At 39.3% G+C, this 19919-nt stretch overlaps 2 protein-coding genes across 2 annotated transcripts; both read left to right on the forward strand.

Annotated features, from left to right (window-relative positions):
- Positions 1-3120: 3120 nt before the first annotated feature.
- Positions 3121-6585, forward strand: LOC135478058 (uncharacterized). The gene is made up of 3 exons (XM_064758323.1): positions 3121-3232; positions 5181-5465; positions 6272-6585. Exons 2-3 carry the CDS (start codon positions 5183-5185, stop codon positions 6538-6540), a joined length of 552 nt encoding a protein of 183 aa, XP_064614393.1. The 5' UTR covers positions 3121-3232; positions 5181-5182; the 3' UTR covers positions 6541-6585.
- Positions 6586-11156: 4571 nt separating this feature from the next.
- LOC135477936 (putative ankyrin repeat protein RF_1099) lies at positions 11157-19646 on the forward strand. The gene is made up of 8 exons (XM_064758163.1): positions 11157-11267; positions 14972-15050; positions 15580-15633; positions 15997-16067; positions 16862-16920; positions 17747-17858; positions 18231-18275; positions 18671-19646. Exons 1-8 carry the CDS (start codon positions 11163-11165, stop codon positions 18809-18811), a joined length of 666 nt encoding a protein of 221 aa, XP_064614233.1. The 5' UTR covers positions 11157-11162; the 3' UTR covers positions 18812-19646.
- The last annotated feature ends 273 nt before the right edge of the window (positions 19647-19919 follow it).

Raw genomic sequence — 19919 nt, forward strand, 5'->3', positions numbered from 1 at the left:
CTTTGGTATGAGCCAGTTCGGGACTGCGGGCCGTCTAAGAGGCCATGGCGTCGTAATGTCGATAAGGTCAGCGCTGGTGGCCGCGATAACTGTTACACTGAAAGGGCTTTGTGCAATCGCTCCCAGAACAGCTCCGCCACAGTTCAGAACCCACCCGGTAGTATCAGTTTGAGGCTTTGCCGTGTATTGCTGCTTCACTAAAACGCCATTGCCAAAGACATCAGCATATGCAACCATGGCATACTAAGACAGCCTTGACAAACGTTATACGTAATGAAAGGTATATCGTTGCCACTGCTTTCTGGGGTCACTTAGGCATATACACCACTATACAAGAGGAGCTTGAGTCATTCTTGACGTCATATTAAATGGTCCAACACAGAGTATGTATTGGTAGGAAATATCTGAACAGACTTTAATGAAACCGTCGCCTGGACATTAGAGGCAACGGAAAATGTTCAGTAAGAGTTATATTTGGCATATACGAGGCTGTTGTATTAGGCAACTTTATTGTAACGTAAAATCTTTGCGTCACACCGGACAAAGACGAGTTGTATCGAGGAACGTCAGGACATGACGTCAGAAATGCTGCAGGGCTATTTCCCTTTGAGTGATTGTGACGTCATACAATGTTGATTGTTCTATAGAGACACACTTCATCTTCTATGGGCCAAATGTCGCATGGTAAGTCTTATTGAATTATTCTGATATAGGCTTATAAGAGATCGCTAGCCAATTTTAAATGTATTTCTCGTACACAAATCAAACCATCTCTGTTGCAATCACCTAAGAGCTAATTTTCGACTCTTTTAGTTAAGAACTGAAGAAAACAGACTATTCTCTGTTGTCCAACGTGACTTGATCAGAGAGTTTTAATTCATATTTTTCTCAATTATATGTAACCTAGCTAAATATTTATATCATAAACCCTTTTTTTTCCTTCTCATATATTTCCTCGTATGAATGTAACGTGTATCAGTAATTAACCGAATGGCTTAATTTTTTAATTAATGGTTGAGTCAGAACTTGTGTTTTCTTCATATGATCCCACTGATCTCGGCGTTCTTCACGATTTCTGTACGGTGGTTTGCTAGTGGTGGCAGTGATGTAAAGCGAGCGCAGGTAGCGTATTCATATTTTTCTCAGTTATATGTAACCTAGCTAAATATTTATATCATAAACCCTTTTTTTTTTCCTTCTCATATACTCCTCGTATGAATGTACGTGTATCAGTAATTAACCGAATGCGCTGTGAAGGAGTATGTGATTCATGGCCTTATATAATTAATCTCCTTAAACCACATATGTCGCTCTCTACACTCGCTTTACAACACTGCCAAGTTTGACCTTAGAAGACTCTGTGACTGGGTGTTCTTGTCTAGTCCTAACCTTTCAAAGGAATGGATTTGTTGAAGTGCGAATAGAAACAAAGTGGAGACAGAGCTATTGTTATATCTGACATAACGTAATTCCTGCTTCATCACCGTAACCCCATTGACCTTAGCGTTCGATCCTTCCTGTGGCGAAGCTATTCCTTCCTGTCTATGCCAAAAATGTGACCTTCCATTATTTTGACTACACCATCTCCACGGGCCACCATGCGATTGCGGTGTGGGATAACGCGTCCGTTCGTGTTCTTCCGGGAGTGGGGTTCACATAAATAGCTGGAGCGCATGTCTCCACGAACTTCAGCACGATTCTTCAATGCACGTGTTAAAGCAGTGTGATTCAGACATGTCACATTATGCTCGCTTGAATAGATGGGAAAGTAGAATAGGAAACGCAGATGTCAACGTACGGGCGTGGAAACACTGTAGCTAAAGCGTCAAACAATCGCATGAACTATTTTCCACAAGCGCAGTCACATGTCCGCGGAAACAGGGCTTTAGACATACATATAAATGCAGGCTAATAGTTCAGCCGGGAGAAACCTGTACATCATGTATGTCAATTCTTGTTATGAACAATGGAAATTCTGATAGTCCTTCTGATTGGTAAAGAATTACAAAAGCACAGATAACACCACTATCCGTATTTGGCGTGGTGCCTAAATGGGTCATGTTCCATGAACTTTAGTGGCCCGTTAATCCAATGGTGATTTGCATGTCTGGTGTCATGGCGTTGGACATTCCAGTAAAATAGCAGGATAACACTTTATTTTATTTATTTTATTTGATTTGGTGTTTTACGCCGTATTCAGAATATTTCACTTATACGACGGAATCAGCATTATGGTGGGAGGAAACCGGGCAGTGCCCGGGGGACACCCATGGTTATTGCCAGACCTTCCAACGTACGGCCGGAGAGGAAGCCAGCATAAGCTGGACTTGAACTCACAAGTGAGAGGCTCATTGGTCAGTGCGCAGCCGCCTGCGTGCTAACACTTTTGGCCAGGGAAGCCCAGGACAAAACTTTAAGATGATAAAAGGACACTGTGAATTACCATAAATAGTTGCTAGCACAATAATATGTATTTAACACTACCTTGCCGTGTTTATTTACCCGTGTGTCATTATATACGTTTGTATATTGACTTATTTACCTATTTATTTCATTGGTGTTTTACGCCGTACTCAGTAATATTTCACTTATACGACGACTATCCGCGGTTTTCATTTTCATAACTTGGCATAAAAGTTCTCTACGTTAAATTACAATACATGTTCATGTAGACACAAGCGCTTCATTAAAAATTGCGCTAAAAGATGTTTCACGGACACTGGTATCAAGACAGGAATATACAAAAAAAAAAAGTGGAACAAACAAATAAAGAAATAATAAGACGTGCTATATGGACACTCCTTCTATATAGTATTGCATACAATGAGCCGATGACTGGCGCGTGTCTAAACAGTTATGATCATTTACAGCGAAGTTTGTCACGCCTGAAATATGCACATTGACTTTGTGCGGCCCAGAGTAAAGAGTCAGTCTTTATTCACTTAGTGAAAGGTCTGAGAACTTGGATTAGATAACATTTGTTCTTTGATCAGTCACTTACAGTCAGCACTTACCTGGATTAATTCGGCCTGCAGGTAAAAATAGTCGAGTCAAGAGCCGGAGTGGCCCGCCCAGGTGAGACGTGTTGACATAATCGTCATAGCAACGCTCACGTGACCAATATGGAGTAGCACAACACAACGTGCATTTCATTTCTCTCTATACCTGACGGGCTTTGTGTATTTTTTTTTTGTCTGAAGATTGAACTGTATATACGTCGTTTTGGACTCAGGTATGGCTGCATATTTTAAATGCGATCTTTTGTGTTGAAAATAGCTCGTTTAAATTCACAAAAGTCGTGGAGGCGTTGATGTTCTGGGCCTATACATAGTGCTGTATTGCAGACCTTGTCTGGTAAACTCATTGACACCAATACGTATAGGCCGATCGAACTTAACTGTACAAACTAGTGTATGCTCTCGTATAGACGTTGATTATATGCCGTCCTAATTACATAGATTTGGAGACATAGAATACCCTTCATAGATTATTTGTAATGAATATACGTTCAACAGCTGACATCATTAACCGCTAGTTAGCATATCGGGTTGCTTAGAAAGCCAAGTGCCTTAAGTGCACTCACGGTTCGTATATCTGTGGATTTTTATGGATTATCTGATATGTCTCCGCTCTAATTAGTGATAAACCAAATTCCCTTGTGACGAAAATTGAGCCTAATCACCTATATCACTGACTGCCCTAGGGAGCATGTTTAAACCGTGAATATCCACAACTGTATTTATCAGGTAAATTTGGACTCGCCACTCTTTTGACACCTATACAATTTGAACGGTGCAGTCGAGTGCGCCGACTTCGTACGTCGCACACTAGTTTTTCGTTGCTTTGCTCGTTAATCACATTGCCTTAAGGCGTTATAACACAGGTCCATTATAAGGTCTTTTATGAAAATAGTTACGAGAAATGGAACTTATGAAGTTTTATGAATGGTGCTCCTTGTGGTTACCAAAGTACATGTAAAGCTTTAGGTGTCCGGAGTTCAACTCCGTGCTGTGTAACTCTCTCTCTCTCTCTCTTTTTTTAAAATGAGTTCATGAAATATTGATACCGGTGTGAAATATCTGTTCTTTTGCATTTCCCTCATGAATATTCTAATATTACGGCGCTTGTGAGCCTCTTCTGAAACATCTTTTAATGGCGTTCACTGAAGACCACTACCTCACTTGGCAAGATGCCAGACGTGACCAAGTTTACCAGTGACTCGACATGCAGTTGTTAACCCGGTTTCCTCCAATACAACTATCATCTACTGTGTCAGTGAAAAGTCTCTCTCCGAAGAGTTGTAATAAAATCGTAGCTGAGATACATGTTTTGATTATCGAAAAAGTAAATACTCGCATGATAAACGACTATTAGATCATTCCTGTTATTCGCCTGTGGATCATTCCTTACGTTTTTTCATCATCAAAAACAACTGCATGTTGACTGCTTCTATATTTTACTTATACGACGGCGGCCAGCATTGTGGTGGGAGGAAACCGGGCAGAGCCCGGGGAAAGCCCACGACCATCCGCAGGTTGCTGGTAGACCTCTTATAGTAGGAAGCGATCTTATTTATGGAAATGTCTGTTTTGACGCCTAGATAGAGTTTAGTGATAAAGAACAATCAAATAAATAACTAAATTATTTCGGAAAACAAAGTAACGTACAAAAAAGTAACAATAGTAGGCAAGCAGATGAAAACAGATAGACAAAATATTAATAAATGTACAAACACACAGCAGACGAATCACTATAATTTATTTGTTTATTTGATTGGTGTTTCTCAAGACCCCAAGAATATTTCTCTTACACGACGGTGGCCAGTTATGGTGGGAGGAAACTCACGGCCATCCGCAGGCTGCTTGCAGACGTTCCCACGTTTGGCTGCAAAGGAAACGAACAACTATAAACCAGAAATACAAACAAACAGCCATGAAGTAAAGCCTCGGCCTCCAGCACAATGGTGGAAGGAAACCGCACAGAGCCTGAAAAAACCGCGATCATCCACGTGTATGGCGTTAAAGAATAGTCATGCAGAAAATAGGCTTGGATATGCAAAAAGATACACAAACAGGCTAGGGAATATAAAACAGACTAACACACAAACTAATCGCGATGGAAACCTGACGTCTTCTCTTGGGTGAAGTGAAAGAAATCCTCTAACACTTGTATATTGACAGATATGGCTGTTCCAAAGGCCCACTATAAGCCTGAGTACACCCACAGTAAGGGCAGTATCCTGGTAGAAAGAGGTCCTTACCGGGCGATTCCCGAGAACAACTACCTGTCAGGAGCGGGCATGTCTCATGTGTGGGCGGGGGTGGGCCATTACGTGCCCTCGTCCCGGGGGTGGATACCCATCCACGACTACCACTCTCTTCCACGTGAGACTCGACGAGACGCCATTTACATGGAGAGTGAGGACCAGTATGTCTCCTTCGTCAAGAATCGTGACACTCCGTCAGGTAACAGGGTTATCTTCGTAATTGGTGTTTAACATCGTTAAGCGAGGGCTGGTTGCGAACCTGCGATCTCATTTGTCAGAATTTTAATTATGAAGTATTGAGAAAAACAGATTTAAGAGTTATGGAAGCCGAATGCGACTACGCTTTCTATCCACAGTAACCTATGTTGCCAAACAGAGCAGTGATATTGGAACTACATGGCGAGATTTGGTCGAAATTACCTTGACAATACGACTTTCTGGCGAGATTCCAAAGACATTTTCTTGCAAAACGCGCCCTCTCGACTGAATTAATCTTGCCTTGCCGACTGAATTTCGCATTCTGGTTGGAATCTGGCGTTCTCAGTGATTTCCAGACCAAATCTCGTATGCATGTCGAAGTATTATACAATTCCTTAAAATTTTGTGATCCCCTGAACAAAAATAACGTTGAATCCTCAGGTCACATTGGGACATCTTTAGGGACAATTCACCGCGCGAGATTTGGTCGAGATTGCTAGAATTATGTGGGTTAAACTCCAACGAGGTCGCGCGATTCGCTTGAACACAGGAGTTTCGGGCGTAAGCGATGTTTGCACTCAATATCGGATCGGAACATCGTTTAAATCTCACTGTTCCTGTTTGTTTTGGGCCATAGTTGTGAAAGTAAGCATGGCCGCATCCGACTTCCATACACTGTTAGTACTTAGATGATGAATTCTGCACCTGAGTGGTATATTTAGTCTAGTCCTATTGAGAAAAATGACCATAACCAAATCGTATGATTTTCCCTTTTTTATGTGCAAACTGCGCTTATTATTATTACAGGCCTCTACCACAAAAGCGTCGGCCTGCGTCCATCCGGTGTTCCAGAGTTGCGACTTGACGGATACACCCGGGATTTGCCAAACATGCCACCACCGGAAGTGTTCCAGAGGCCATGGCCCAAAGACGACTGCCATTTCCCCGTTAATAGAGAACCACGCGGTGGTTACTATGGTTACTATCACGAAGCTTTGAAAGCCGCAAACACGCGAAGAGATGCCGCACGGCCGTTTTACGAGAAAATCCGAGCAGAAGACGTTCCGAAGTTATAGCCTGGGTTTGTGTGCAATAATAAATACCTGTTTGCAATAACACATACTTGTCGATAAACAAAATATGTGGAATTTGAAGGCATACATTTTCCCTCCAAAAGATACTGTTTTGATATATTTAACATTGTTCTCCTCTCGTACCCCGAAATACAGCGTTGACGTTTTCACCAGAGTTCATTGTTTGTTTCGTTGATTTTTCCACCCATAAATAAATGACCCAGGACTTAAATGCTGGTTGAACTTAGTCAGCCATCTTATGTCTGATGGTTGGTATATTTATGGACAGCTTATAAACTGACGGCTAAAAGAAACTTTTCAAATCACTTTATTTTGCCAAAGCAAAAATCAGGATGATTGAAGTTTAATATATTGAAAAGACCAGATTGACTTTAGATATTGAAAGTCTTGAGTAAGAACGGACAAAGCAGCCCTCAAATCATTTTACAAGTGAACAAACAGAGCAGGGGTAGAAAAATAGCCATTCAATCTTGGCTAACAAGGGCAGAGTATACAAATAGTTGATTACTTTTAAAATCAGTCAATATCAAAACCTATCAATATCGCGTGTGGCCACCCCTTGCTTCAATGCATGCAAAAACTCTCCGATGCATAGAAAAAGTCTGATGAGATGACGTGGGATTCAATGCCATTCATTTTGGAGAGAGAACGCCAGTTCTTGTCGGTTGGCTGCAAGCTGTGGCCGTTGCCTTATTTGACTACCCCTAATATCCCAAAGGTTTTCTATGGGGACATATCTGGGGAACGTGTAGGCCTGGGCAAGACGTTAACGTCGTTTGTGTCCAGGAAGTTCTGCACAACTCGAGCTGTATGTGGTCTGGCGTTGTCATGCTGGTACAGGAGACCACGTGGCTGCTGTTGAAGGAATAGCAGGACAACAGGACGTATAATTTCATCCACGTAACGTTGAGCTGTTAGGTTTCCGTAGATGATGACCAGTGGTATCCGTTCCTCTCCACAAATCCCACACCACACCACCACGCTGCTGCCATCAAACGGTACCACCTCCTGGACGCATGATGCAGCCGTTCATTCGCCTCTTCGACGGTAAACTCGCTGTCTGCCATCAGCTCAGAACAGGCACAAGCGGCTATCATCCGTGAAAACAACACGTTGCCAATCACGTTGCCGCCAACGGCGTACAATTCGATCGCAACCTCTGGCGACGATGTTCGGCTATCAACAACTGCCCTCTGAATGGCCGATAGACCCTAATTCCGTGAGCCATGAGTCTCCCGGACACGGTCTGCCGACTGACCCGGTGACCTGAGGCATTGATTGGCGATGACGTCACTGTCAGGAAACGGTTCCTCAGGTGTAAATTACCCGGGGCCCTCCCGCGTTGTTCTGGAATCAAACGAGGCATTACTTTGGCGGTATCTGCTCAGTAGACTTATTACATGTGCACGGGTCACATGATTTTTCAACTTTCTTCGTTGTCTCCAAACAAATTCGTGTGGGCGTATATGACGCTTGTCGCATATGGGAATATGCTTCGTACAATGTTTTCCTACAATAATTTGGTATTAATTTGCTGAAAAGGGTGGTTAAATTTAACTCACGGGGTCGTAAAGTTTCTTTTGGCTGTCAGTTTGTCTGTTTAATTATTCTCAACAAAAATATAAATGTACGAAATAATTTTATATTGTTTTCTCACAATATTAAATATCGTGTTAAGTCAACAAATAGGGTAAGTGTTTATTATCAATTGTGGCTTCATTTTCCACCAGATTTTCACATATACATATCAACCATTTACTTTAAGCTATGTTTATTTATTTATTTATTCGATTGGTGTTGTACGCAGCATTCAAGATTATTTCTCTTACACCACGTCTCGCGGCCAACATTATGGTGGGGGTAAGCCAGGCAGAGCCCAAGGGAAACACAGGACCATGCGCAGGTTGATGTCATATCTTGCTACACTTTAAACTACACAGTGAGTCATCCATTATCTTATAGTTTACTTTTAATTAATGGACGTTTTACATCACACTATATAGACTATTTTGCCGGGCCAGTAAATATGATGGTTGTCAGTCTTAATAAAGCCGAATAGCCAAGAGGAACCGCAGCACGTTTAGAGCCCTGGTCGGTTTCATCTCTCTGACGTCAGGTGGCGCTAATTCACATTTCTAGAAACCAGACTGGTATAGGGCCTGCCTTCTCCGCTACTTGAAAAAAGTCGTGCTGAAAATTGAAGCCCCCCCCCCTGAGGCGGAACCAATCAGCATGATCAGCATTTGATCATGTCATCTGATCAAACATCCCAGCCCTCCTATTTTTCTTAAAAGATTTTATAAATGTCTGGCTTTATTTTCTATAATATTCCTATTTCCCCTACAATATGCCTTTTTTGGTGCAAAACCAGAAGGGTGGGTGGTGGAGGAGACTAGGTTTAAGCCTGTGTTGTTAAAAAAACCAACATAGATGCAGGCTACCAGAATGTCTGTTGCCATCTTTGCTGTTTATTCTCCTTTTACCACTATTACCTTTCACCACGTGTCCACTGCCTTTCACCACGTATTCATTGGCTTTCACCACGTCTCCATTGCCTTTCACCACGTCTCCATTGCATTCTTTGTTATCACTTCTGCTTTGCCTATCACTTCGTGGTGTTGTTAATTACGCATGGTTTAGTCCCTGTCAGTTATATCCTTGCTTGTGTATTGTGTTCTCCATTGTCTATCAATTAGTGTTCGTCGCATAGTTTGTCGTTTATTCTCCCTTGTCTATCACCACGTGTTGACTGTATTCTTTGTTATAAATTGCCCAATGCCCATCAAGGCATGCCCTTTGGTCTTGTTTTTTTATTATTGTGCATTGTACCCCACCCCATACCATTTTCATTCTTTGTTGTTTATTCTTCATTGCAGTCAGTTGCATTCTTTGCTTTATTATTATCCATTGTCTATCATCCAATGTCAATTGCATTCTGTTTTTTGTTTAACTGCATTCATTTTCGTTCATTCTCCCTTGTATATCATCCCTTGTCCATTCAATTCTTTGTTATTTATTCTCCATTGTCTATCATCCCTTGTCCATTCAATTCTTTGTTGTTTATTCTCCATTGTCTATCACAACTTGTCCATTCAATTCTTTGTTGTTTATTCTCCATTGTCTATCACACCTGATCCATTCAATTCTTTGTTGTTTATTATCCATTGTCTATCACAACTTGTCCATTCAATTCTTTGTTGATTTTTCTCAATTCTTTGTTGTTTATTCTCCATTGTCTATCACACCTTGTCCATTCAATTCTTTGTTGTTTATTCTTCATTGTCTATCACACCTGGTTCATTCAATTCTTTGCTGTCTGCCATATCCTCTTTACGTATATTCTTGCCTGTGTATTTTCTATTGCCCATGCACGATATGTTTATTCCCTTCTATAATCCTTGTTGTTTATTCTCCATTGTCTATCCCCCTGTGTCAACAGCGTTCTTTATTGTTATACTGTGTGTTGTTGTTTATTCTTCGTTGTATATCACACGTTGTCAGTTACATTCTCGTCCGTGTATTCTCCATTATCTGGCTAACCGACAATGTCAGCTATATTACTTTCCGGTACCATTTGTTCTCCATTGTATATTACCAAATGTGTCTTTGCATTCTTGCTTGTTCAATCTCCCTTTGTCTCCCACGCTGCATCCAGTGTTAAGCTGCATTCATTTTCGTTTATTCTCCATTATCTATTATTCCATGTCTACTACATTTTTTGTTGTTAGTTTCATCCTCCCTTTGCTATCATCCCATGATGTTTATTCCATTCTTTTTTCGCCATTTTATATTGCTGTGTACATAATGTCAGTTGCATTCTTTGTTTTTCGTTCTCCATTGTATGTAACATCTTTTCAATGACATTCCTGCGTATTCTCCATTGTCTATCACATCATGTCTATTATCATCTTTGTCATCAATTCTCCATTGTCTATTATCCCGTGATACACCGCCTATTTTATCTGTGGTGTAAAATTCCTATATGCCCAAAGTTGGCTGGGATCCCTGCTCAAATTATCCTCCTATCAGGCTCGTACCAGTACTATTTACAGTGTTAAAAGGATTCTTCTAACGTTTGAAAAAGTAATACAAACCTTTATAGGGCTAAATTTGACGAAGTTTATTAACGATTTTGGCCTACCGCATCGATTTAAAATTCCCGATCATGGCACTATATGTACACTAGCTGTGTGTAGCCTATACAAATGGACATATTGTCCTTCTTTACATACAGTCTGTACAATATAACTGTTATCAGTTCCAGATACAGTACACATACAGTAGTATTATGACTGGGCATGTAGGATCAACACCTGTGTCTAACACACGTGTGCACAAACGAGGTTGATATTTTGTGAAAGGTAGCCTAACTATTTCAGCTCTTTTAAAATAACAGCCTAAATTCGATTGGATTTACGCTCGGCGATTTTTTTTTTTGCAAAAAATCTCGTGTCTAACCTCTTTAAAGCCACATTTCACATTCACTTTTGCACATTAGTCGTGTTTGCCTTTCTCCAACCTGCGAACAGTAATCCCACCCGCGCCGGTCTCTTGCGTGTAAATCTCCAGTGTGTGGAGGTAAATATGTTGCACTATCAACAAACATGTCGGCGAACGCGAGTGTCCTGGAAGATTTACAGTCTCAGCTTGAAGTTGCGCACATCCCTTTTGAAAACTTGTCAACTTTAGTGCAGACTGGAGATGAACGGGTAATAATACATTTTTTTGGACTATTATGCTTACTGGCACCTCTCCAAGGTGTGTTGTTGTTTATGTCGGAATCTGGTGTCGTTAAAAATTACCATGGAAACCTTAATGCAGTCTTTGATAACAGCACACTTTGTGGACAGTTTGTTCCGTTTCCCTGCTTGTTAAACAAGATCAGGGTAGATATTAGGACAAGGTTGATGCCTCTGTTGGCTGCCGACCCACTTAGCCTAATTGACGTATGTCCCTTTGCTGTTGCCACGTGACAGCTGTCAGGTCTTTAAAACAGCCAAATTAAGTACTTAAGATTTTTCATCTATAGGAATTATTGATAGGCATTACAGAGCCTTACCGTGCATTGTCAAAAGTCAGAATGAACCCTTATGGCACTTCCGGCCAATCTCAGATTGAAAGTCGGGAGCTTTTACCCTAACACATGCATTTCTATGCTTATTCCACACAGTATGCTACGTATCCTATCACAGCCCTGTCTTCATCCATAAGCTTACTTTGAACACCTCTGGACTTCCTGTGTCAGCACTCGTAATTGTCTCAGCTATTGATTCGAGATAGGTGTTCCCATATGTCATCCCTAGTAAATCCTCACAAGCATGAAACTGGTGGGAGCCGGATAAATTCAAACTTCCAATCGCCATGTTTGAATTCATAGTCCTGACAGCTCTTGTTTGTAAATCTTGTTGAATCTTTACTTTAATTGTGGGAGAAATTTTTTTATTGGTCAGTGTTGTTTATGGGTTCCCTCTAGGTCATAACTGCTGAGACTGATGCAAAACAATCAGCCCATGGGTGTCATAAAGTCAGACTTGTCTAGTAGTAATAGTGACAGTGATAATTGTATACATGATTCTCCTCACTGTGAAGAGTATGCATTCAAACATGGCGATTCGAGTTCAGATTTATTCAGCTCCCACCAGTTTTATGTTTGTGGGGATTTACTAGAGACACCTATCTGCAATCGATAGCTGAGATGACCATTAGTACGGACAGACACATTATTTTATTATTATTAGTGTATTGAAGCCAGTATGGGAAGTACAGAGCTTATGGATGAAGACAGTGCTGTGATAGTATACGCATTTACAGCCCTGCAGAGATAGGCACATGGTTGAATGGTGCAGACAGAAACTATCCAATATCTTTTTTACAGATGAGCGGAAAAAACGTCAGACTGGATTAACATGAAGTTTTTGAAAGTTTACATATCGGTGTTTTTCACATACATGTAAACATTTTGCCAAACCTAATGACAAAGCAGTCTCAGACTGTATCTGAAAAGGCTGTCTTAATGGAAGTCTGAACCTAAGTACTGTCCGTTTTATTGCAGTTAATTGATATATTTCAAAACCCATTCACTCCAGTTAGCTGTGATTATTCCCAGGTATTTACATGTGAAGTTTGTCGTTTGGTGTGTACCTGCCAAGACAGGATTTAATGCATGTAACAGTGTGAGTACAGACAGCTTTAATTGTTTGCAGTCATGACATTGAAACAAGTATGAAATGCATTCTGGAATTCTTTGATTCACTTCAGCTCCAAAGGGCCAGCATTATTTTCATGGAAACTCTATTACACTTCTCTGCACTGAACAATTTTGATAAATATAATGAATAATTGTGATTTACATACCCAAATTCTTCAATCCTTTTAACTGCCTCTGCAATCATTTTTTGAAACATTCTAAGAAAGGCCTAGAGAAATAAATTGCACAGTTTCATAACGCTTTCATCTTTGTGTTAGTGACACAAACAGATCAGTTTAGTGTCATTTTTTTAATAATCGTATGCATAAATTCCAGTGAAAGAAAGTGCTTAAGATGTTGAAAAGGTTGAAGAAAATGCCTCAAAGCCAAGCTGAAAAGACAAAATTAGTAAGAAATTGATCTTGCAACCAACTTGATGGGCCATAGATGGTGCTTTTAGCTGTTATCAGGCTGTTTACAGTCTGTCCAGAATTTTTTTTTGCGCAACCACTAATATATTATGCGTATTTTTTAATGTTGTCAATGTTTTATCGTTGTGCCATATGCATTCTGGCTATTACATGTATGTTCTGAAGTATTCTAAACAGTAATAATGACCATACTCCATTGCTTTGTATCATAAAATAGGATACAATGCGGTCGCTGTGAGTTCAAGTCCAGCTCGTGTTGCCTTCCTCTCCTGGTGTACGTGGGAAGGTCTGACAGCAACCTGCGCATGGTCATGAGTTTCCCCTGGGCTTTGTCTGGTATCCTCCCACCATAATGCTGGTTGTCGTCGTATAAGTGAAATATTCTTGAGTGCAGCGTAAAACACTAATCAGATAAATAAAATAAGATAATTGTTCAATAAATGAAGTGTTACAATTGCACCCTGATATGGATGTTTCACTTACATTAATAGCTTTTCAAATTGGATGATGAAAGGAAAAAGGTACATGTATTTTTGTTTTTCATTGTGTGAAGTATAACGTCTCACCTGGACTGTACATGTCTTTTACTAAATTGCCATGTGATTACATGTGATTGTATGTGTTAAATGTTAAACAGTACATGAATAACTGTTCTTTTTATTATTTTAAATTAAAAAGTGGTAGTGACTCTACTTTGTGAATTTATGACAAAGTTCTACCAATTAACTCAGTGCTGTTATCAGTTTTTGGTCACCATGTTTGTAATATTTGAATCTGAAATCATATGATTTATGTGTAATTTTATTAATATGTCTTCAGTGATGTTCTGCATGTATATTCCTTTTTTTTTCTTAAGCACATGTCGTAATTTCCAAAATGTAATGGATTTTCTGGTCTAATTGAACGTGCCTGGTGGCATTATGTTAACAGTTCTTGTGGCACATTTTATGATCTTACATGAAATTTTGTGGAAAGCACTTACCTTCACCAACATGGCATACACACTGACCTTGCATTGTGGGTGAAAATATGTGCATGACACGTGTGAAAGTTTGTCATTTATTTGCCATAGATGGCTGGTTAATTCCAGACACCCTAATTTCCTCCGCCCATAAACCTGGCAGTCAGAATCTTCTACATTAAACACTAATCATTTAATCAGTCAGTCAACATGATATTACAGACTTGAGGATGTTTATCCATGTTGCCTATCATGCTTTTGTGGACTCAAGGCTTCTGAGTCCAACAAAGCCTTGAAACCTGTAGGGTAATCTTCCAGGTTGACAGGATGCCAGACCTGTTGTGTTCTTAACAGCCTTTTACTCTTCACCTGCTAAGTACATGAAATCATAAGGTTATTCATTGCCTTCTCTTGGCTCAGTAGATCTAGAGGTGCTATATATATATACATATATATATATATATATATAAACATGTGTATTGTGTATTTAGAAAGTTTTTAATATTTTATGAAATATTTACATCCTACTTGTACAGTTATGAACAGCAAATATAAGATTTTCCACAATTTCAGTAGTGTGTTAAAATACATGAATGTTTGAAATTTAAAAGGCCTAGGCCTCAGTTGTGAGAAATTTCAGTAACATAGTTTTGTTATCATGCCAAAATAGGTTATCTCCATTCATTGGAGTTTGGTGTAGACATGTATTCGTATTTTTGCTTCTTGCATTTTGAATTTTTAGTGGTAGACTTATCACCTTATATTGTTGTTGTAAATTCTTAATGCTTCTCAGTACATAGCGCACATTTATTTGGTCTTAAAAATATGTTACAGCTTGTGGAGGAGTTCCTCACAGAGAACATTAAGGTAGAGGGAAGTGGTACTCAACTGCTGCAGTCTCAGCTATACATAGGTGAGTCAATTCTCGGAAAGTGTCTTGTAAATTGGCTTACTGTAAGCAACTGGGTTTGAACTTATAACCACAAAACTACATCATATTCTATGCTGGGTTTGCTTTTGTTATAATATAATTGTACATCTAGTAGTTTCATGATCCCAGAGTATTTGACTTTGAACACAATTACTCATTGTAATTTTAATTTAATTAAATACTTAATTACACACATGAATATATGTATAGTAATTACACATATTTCAATCCGTGGCTCAGTTGGTTAGCGCGCTAGCATAATGACCCAGGAGCCTCTCACAAATAAGGTGCGTGGGAAGGTCTGCCAGCAACATGCAGATGGTTGTGGGTTTCGCCGGGCTCTGTTCGGTTTCCTCCCACCATAATGCTGACCGCCATCGAATAAGTGAAATATTCTTTCATGGCATAAAACAACAATCAAATAAGTAAATAAATTGTGTATGAGGCTCATGGACTCTTTGTACCTTCACACTATGCATGTGATGTTATTTTCATTGTGTCTTGTTTTCAGCATCATTTTGGGGCATGAAAGACATTGTTAAAGAACTGTTGAACAGGGGAGCTGGTGAGTGGAACTGTGACTGGATTCCTTGGTACAATTGCACCAAGGAAAGAAAGAGAATTGTCTTAATTTTAAACAAATACATTTCGTACTTTTATATGGTACAAATGCACCAAGGAAGCAAAGTTTAGTGTTTGACACATTGATATTCTGGTAAGGTGTTATAACCGTATGTATCTGGCCATTCGGAATTCAACTCTTCGACTTATCAAATTCTTCGACCTGCTGGTTTTATATATATCCAAATTTTCAGCAATCTGTCTTGGTACTGAATGTGCCCAAGTGAGAAAGATCTAAAACCGTCCCTGAGTGATTCGTTAAAGTGTAACGTCTTTGAACTGAGGCCAAAGTTTTAACCCTTTTCAGCGCCCAACCACCAGAATAAGAGGACGTTATGGACACCCCTGCATGCTGCTACATTCCAGGAACATGGCCCAGTAAGTGTGCTTCAGAATTCTCTTGTTATATGGATATGAGATGTAAAACAGTAATGACTTTCATTGTGTCATTCATTGCTGTAGTAAAGAAAGTGTGATATTTTTTTATTTATTTGTGATATTTTACGTTTTAACTGTAGACTACACATACATGTGCAATGGCTTTTTATTTATTTATTCTTTTTTTTTTATCTGATTGGTGTTTTACGCTGTACTCAAGAATATTTCACTTATACAACGGCGGCCAGCATTATGGTGGGAGGAAACTGGGCAGAGCCCAGGGCGAACCCACGACCATCCGCAGGTTGCTAGCAGACCTACTCATGTTCAGTTGGAGAGGAAGCCAGCATGAACTGGACTTGAACTCACTGCGACCGCTTTGGTGAGAGGGTCCTGGGTCATTACACTGCACTAGTGCGATATCCAACTGAGCCACGAATGCCCCGGCAATGGCTTTTTTTGTGCTGTATATGTGCTGTATTCAGTTTTATAAAATGACAACTTGTGAGACTTTACATCTCAGTAGATATATGAAAAACGATTTTGTAAGATGACCTGCCTTGTATGGACCTTAGTGTCATGTTCAGTATTCACCATCTACCACCATCTCATGGTTAAATCTGCCCCCAAGATGTAAGCATTAGGTTTTTCAAGACTTACTCTAACAAATGGCATTGAACATAGTTAAATATCTGTCATATCTTTTAAAATACTGACAAGAAATCATGTTTTCATGTTTTTTTTTTCTTTGTTTTTTTAAACTCCATGGGTTAAGAAGCCGTTAATATTTTCAGGTTGTCATGGTGTTATTGGAGCATGGAGCTGATCCACAAGTGAAAGACTTCGAAGGAAGGTGAGATTGGATATTGCATCTAAATTTTTCCAAGTGCAAGATGATGACTTGAGGATGTTTCTTATGCACTGTTCCAGTAGCACTTGAAGCAACAATCATCAATGTAGACATGGAAGGTAGTGACAGTATCTGGGCCTGATTTATAGAAAAGGAGTTATATGGAATGTTGGAATTAGCACCCAGGTCACTTTATTTAAGAAAGTTGTAGTGTAATAATTGCTGTTATCGGCAATACAAAGCTGTAGTATACTGTTAGTGTTGTTTCTATATACATGGAAGGAAGTTATAGTGCATTGCTAGAGTCAGCGTTACACTTTAAAAGATGATAGTAAATTATAAAATGTGCGGATGGTCGTGGGTTTCCCCCCTGGCTTTGTCTGGTTTCCTCCCACCATAATGCTGACCGGCATTGTTTTAGCGAAATATTATCGAGGATGATGTAAAACACCAGTTAAGAAAATATATAAATCAGTAAATTATAAATGCTTTATAAATTAAAAAATTATGATAAAGTTATAAATAATGAGGCACAAGTGTCAACACTAATGTCATGGAAGTAAGGTTTTAATAACTAATTGCAATATATAGTATATGTAGATCTATAGGAATGGAAGTACTTAAGTTATAGTGTACTGTTAGCATTAGCAGTAAAGACGGAGAAAATTATAGTTTACTGCGGGGGTGGGGCAGCACCATGGACATATAAGTGAATTGTATTATACCAAATAGTGCAGCACTAAAAACACGGAAGAAAGTCATAGTGTGCTACAAGTGTGAGCACTAAACGTGTAGTTAGAACATAAATTTTCCTACATGTACGTGACAGGTCCCCAAAAGACTTTGCGTCGGCCTCCGAGAAAATCTGGCCTCATTTTGCTGCCCTTGGGCTGCAGAGAACTAGCAAACAGCAGCTGATAGACAAGGGTGTCATCAGGAAGGTAGGTCAGCTGGAAGAATTGTATTTGTTGTTAAAAGAAAATACACACCTTCAGATACAGTGTATTTTTCTGAGTAACTGATTGAGCCTTGACTGATCAGATACTGGTTGAAGTCCAGCTTTTGTTGGTTCAACTGCAGTTTTATATTAGAAAGATTGTCACATAATACCATAAGGCTGGTGGTTTCTGCTATTACTTTGGGTTTCCTCTACCCTCCAAGTGGTGTTAAATAAGTTGAAAAATTAGTACTGTATTAAATACCAGACAAATTTAAGGGATAATGACAGATAATCCAAATTTATGTTTACACATTCATATATTATTCTTTGTATGAGTTATATATTTTGTTTCAACCATTTCTCCATGTTGCAGATATCCCTGCCCTCACAGAGTTATACAGGAGGCCATTATAGACTGGTAAGTCCCCAGATTCTGTTTGCCTATAAATTAATGATCGCTAAATCTGTCAATCTGTAAATCTCAGTCCTAATTGGGTGTAGATCTCAAGACCCCCATTCATCTCAAGCAGAAATGATAATTATTCCCTCCGGAATATATCTGAAGATTAGATGTATTGAAGCAAAAACGCAAAAGTTAAATGACGAACATTTTTCTCCACTATGAAGCCCACATGATTAAATTGTCATTTAAACATAAAATATGACCCTTGCATTGGTGTGGGATTGAGGAAAGTGTTGGCGGGGTGGGGGTGAGGGGTGGGGGTGGGGGGAGTTGTAAGGTGTAGGTTGTGGTTTGTAGACGTTTAGTTCATGTTTTGTTTTCTTGATCAGTATATCCCGGCTTTGTTCCAGACATCTTACGACAGACCGGAGTCCACCTATGCCTTTTATGAAGACTCGTCTTTAGCTGCAGCTGTCAATGGAGACGTGTTAGCTGATGATGAACAGGGGAAGCAACCCACGCAACAGCCACAGTTTATGATGTGGCGGTGATAGTTATCTCCCCTCATTACACGCTCCCCCTAGTCAAAACGTCCAATGTTGTAAATTTTCCAAAGTTTATTTATGAAAGCGAGTATTATAGGTATATAATGTTAATCTTCAAGAGTATGACAATGTCTGTCAATTATTTTGAGAATTTTTGTATTTATTTATTTTTATTTATATACACATTGTTTTATCACTGCCATACCTGAATGCCAGTCAGTGTAACTGTAAACTGCGGCAAAATATTTTCAACATTCCTCTTAATGCGCTTTTTTCATTTTTATTGTAAAACGACTCGAAAAGTTGTTCATTTTTAAAGTTGTCCATGTATGATGAAGTTTGTTGTGTTGCTTTTTTTTTTACTTACTGCACCTAAGTAATGGAATATCCGAATAGGTTATCGCACATTCTATTTTATATAATTCCACCACTGCTGTTCTGTTGTTCATGTTGGACGTGCGTCATTTAACTTGATACTCTTTAAGATTGCAGAGAACAAATGAATGAAATTTCTTTTTATTTGTTAGAAAATTTTAAATCACATAACTTACAAAATCTTAACCACAGAAGCTGTCAGAAAATGGCACAGCTTTGTGTCATTCTTTGCAAGCTTAAAGTCTACTGTTATTCAATAAAGTTTTGGAGCTTTACTGGGTATAGGGAATATTTTCACATGTCTTAACAAGAAGAACATATGTCGACAATTATGGGATTGTCTTCAAGTTGGATACTGTTTTGTTTTAGATCTTACACTCCATGGGTTTTTTTTATTCCGTCCGTCTGTGACTGTGATATGCAAACTAATGCAAGCATAAGCATGTTTTTGTAAATGGAAAATAAAGCCAACAAATATAATTGTATTTTATGACTTTTTCTGTGGCCAAACTGTGGAAAACACAAGATACGGTTGTATACTAGTGTGGGCCTACTTGTACGAAGCCCACTTAACGTTATAAGAACGTAACGGCCATAACGACGTAATGCCTACATTACTGGTTGCCATGGTAGTTACGTGCTCGTAACGTTAAGAAGGCTTCGTAAGATGGGACCCTAGACTATTCAAAGTGACACGGTATTTAAATATATTTATGCATTTGATTGAGGCTTTACAATC

The sequence above is a fragment of the Liolophura sinensis genome, chromosome 11, assembly GCF_032854445.1.
Source record: "Liolophura sinensis isolate JHLJ2023 chromosome 11, CUHK_Ljap_v2, whole genome shotgun sequence".
NCBI lineage: Eukaryota > Metazoa > Mollusca > Polyplacophora > Chitonida > Chitonidae > Liolophura > Liolophura sinensis.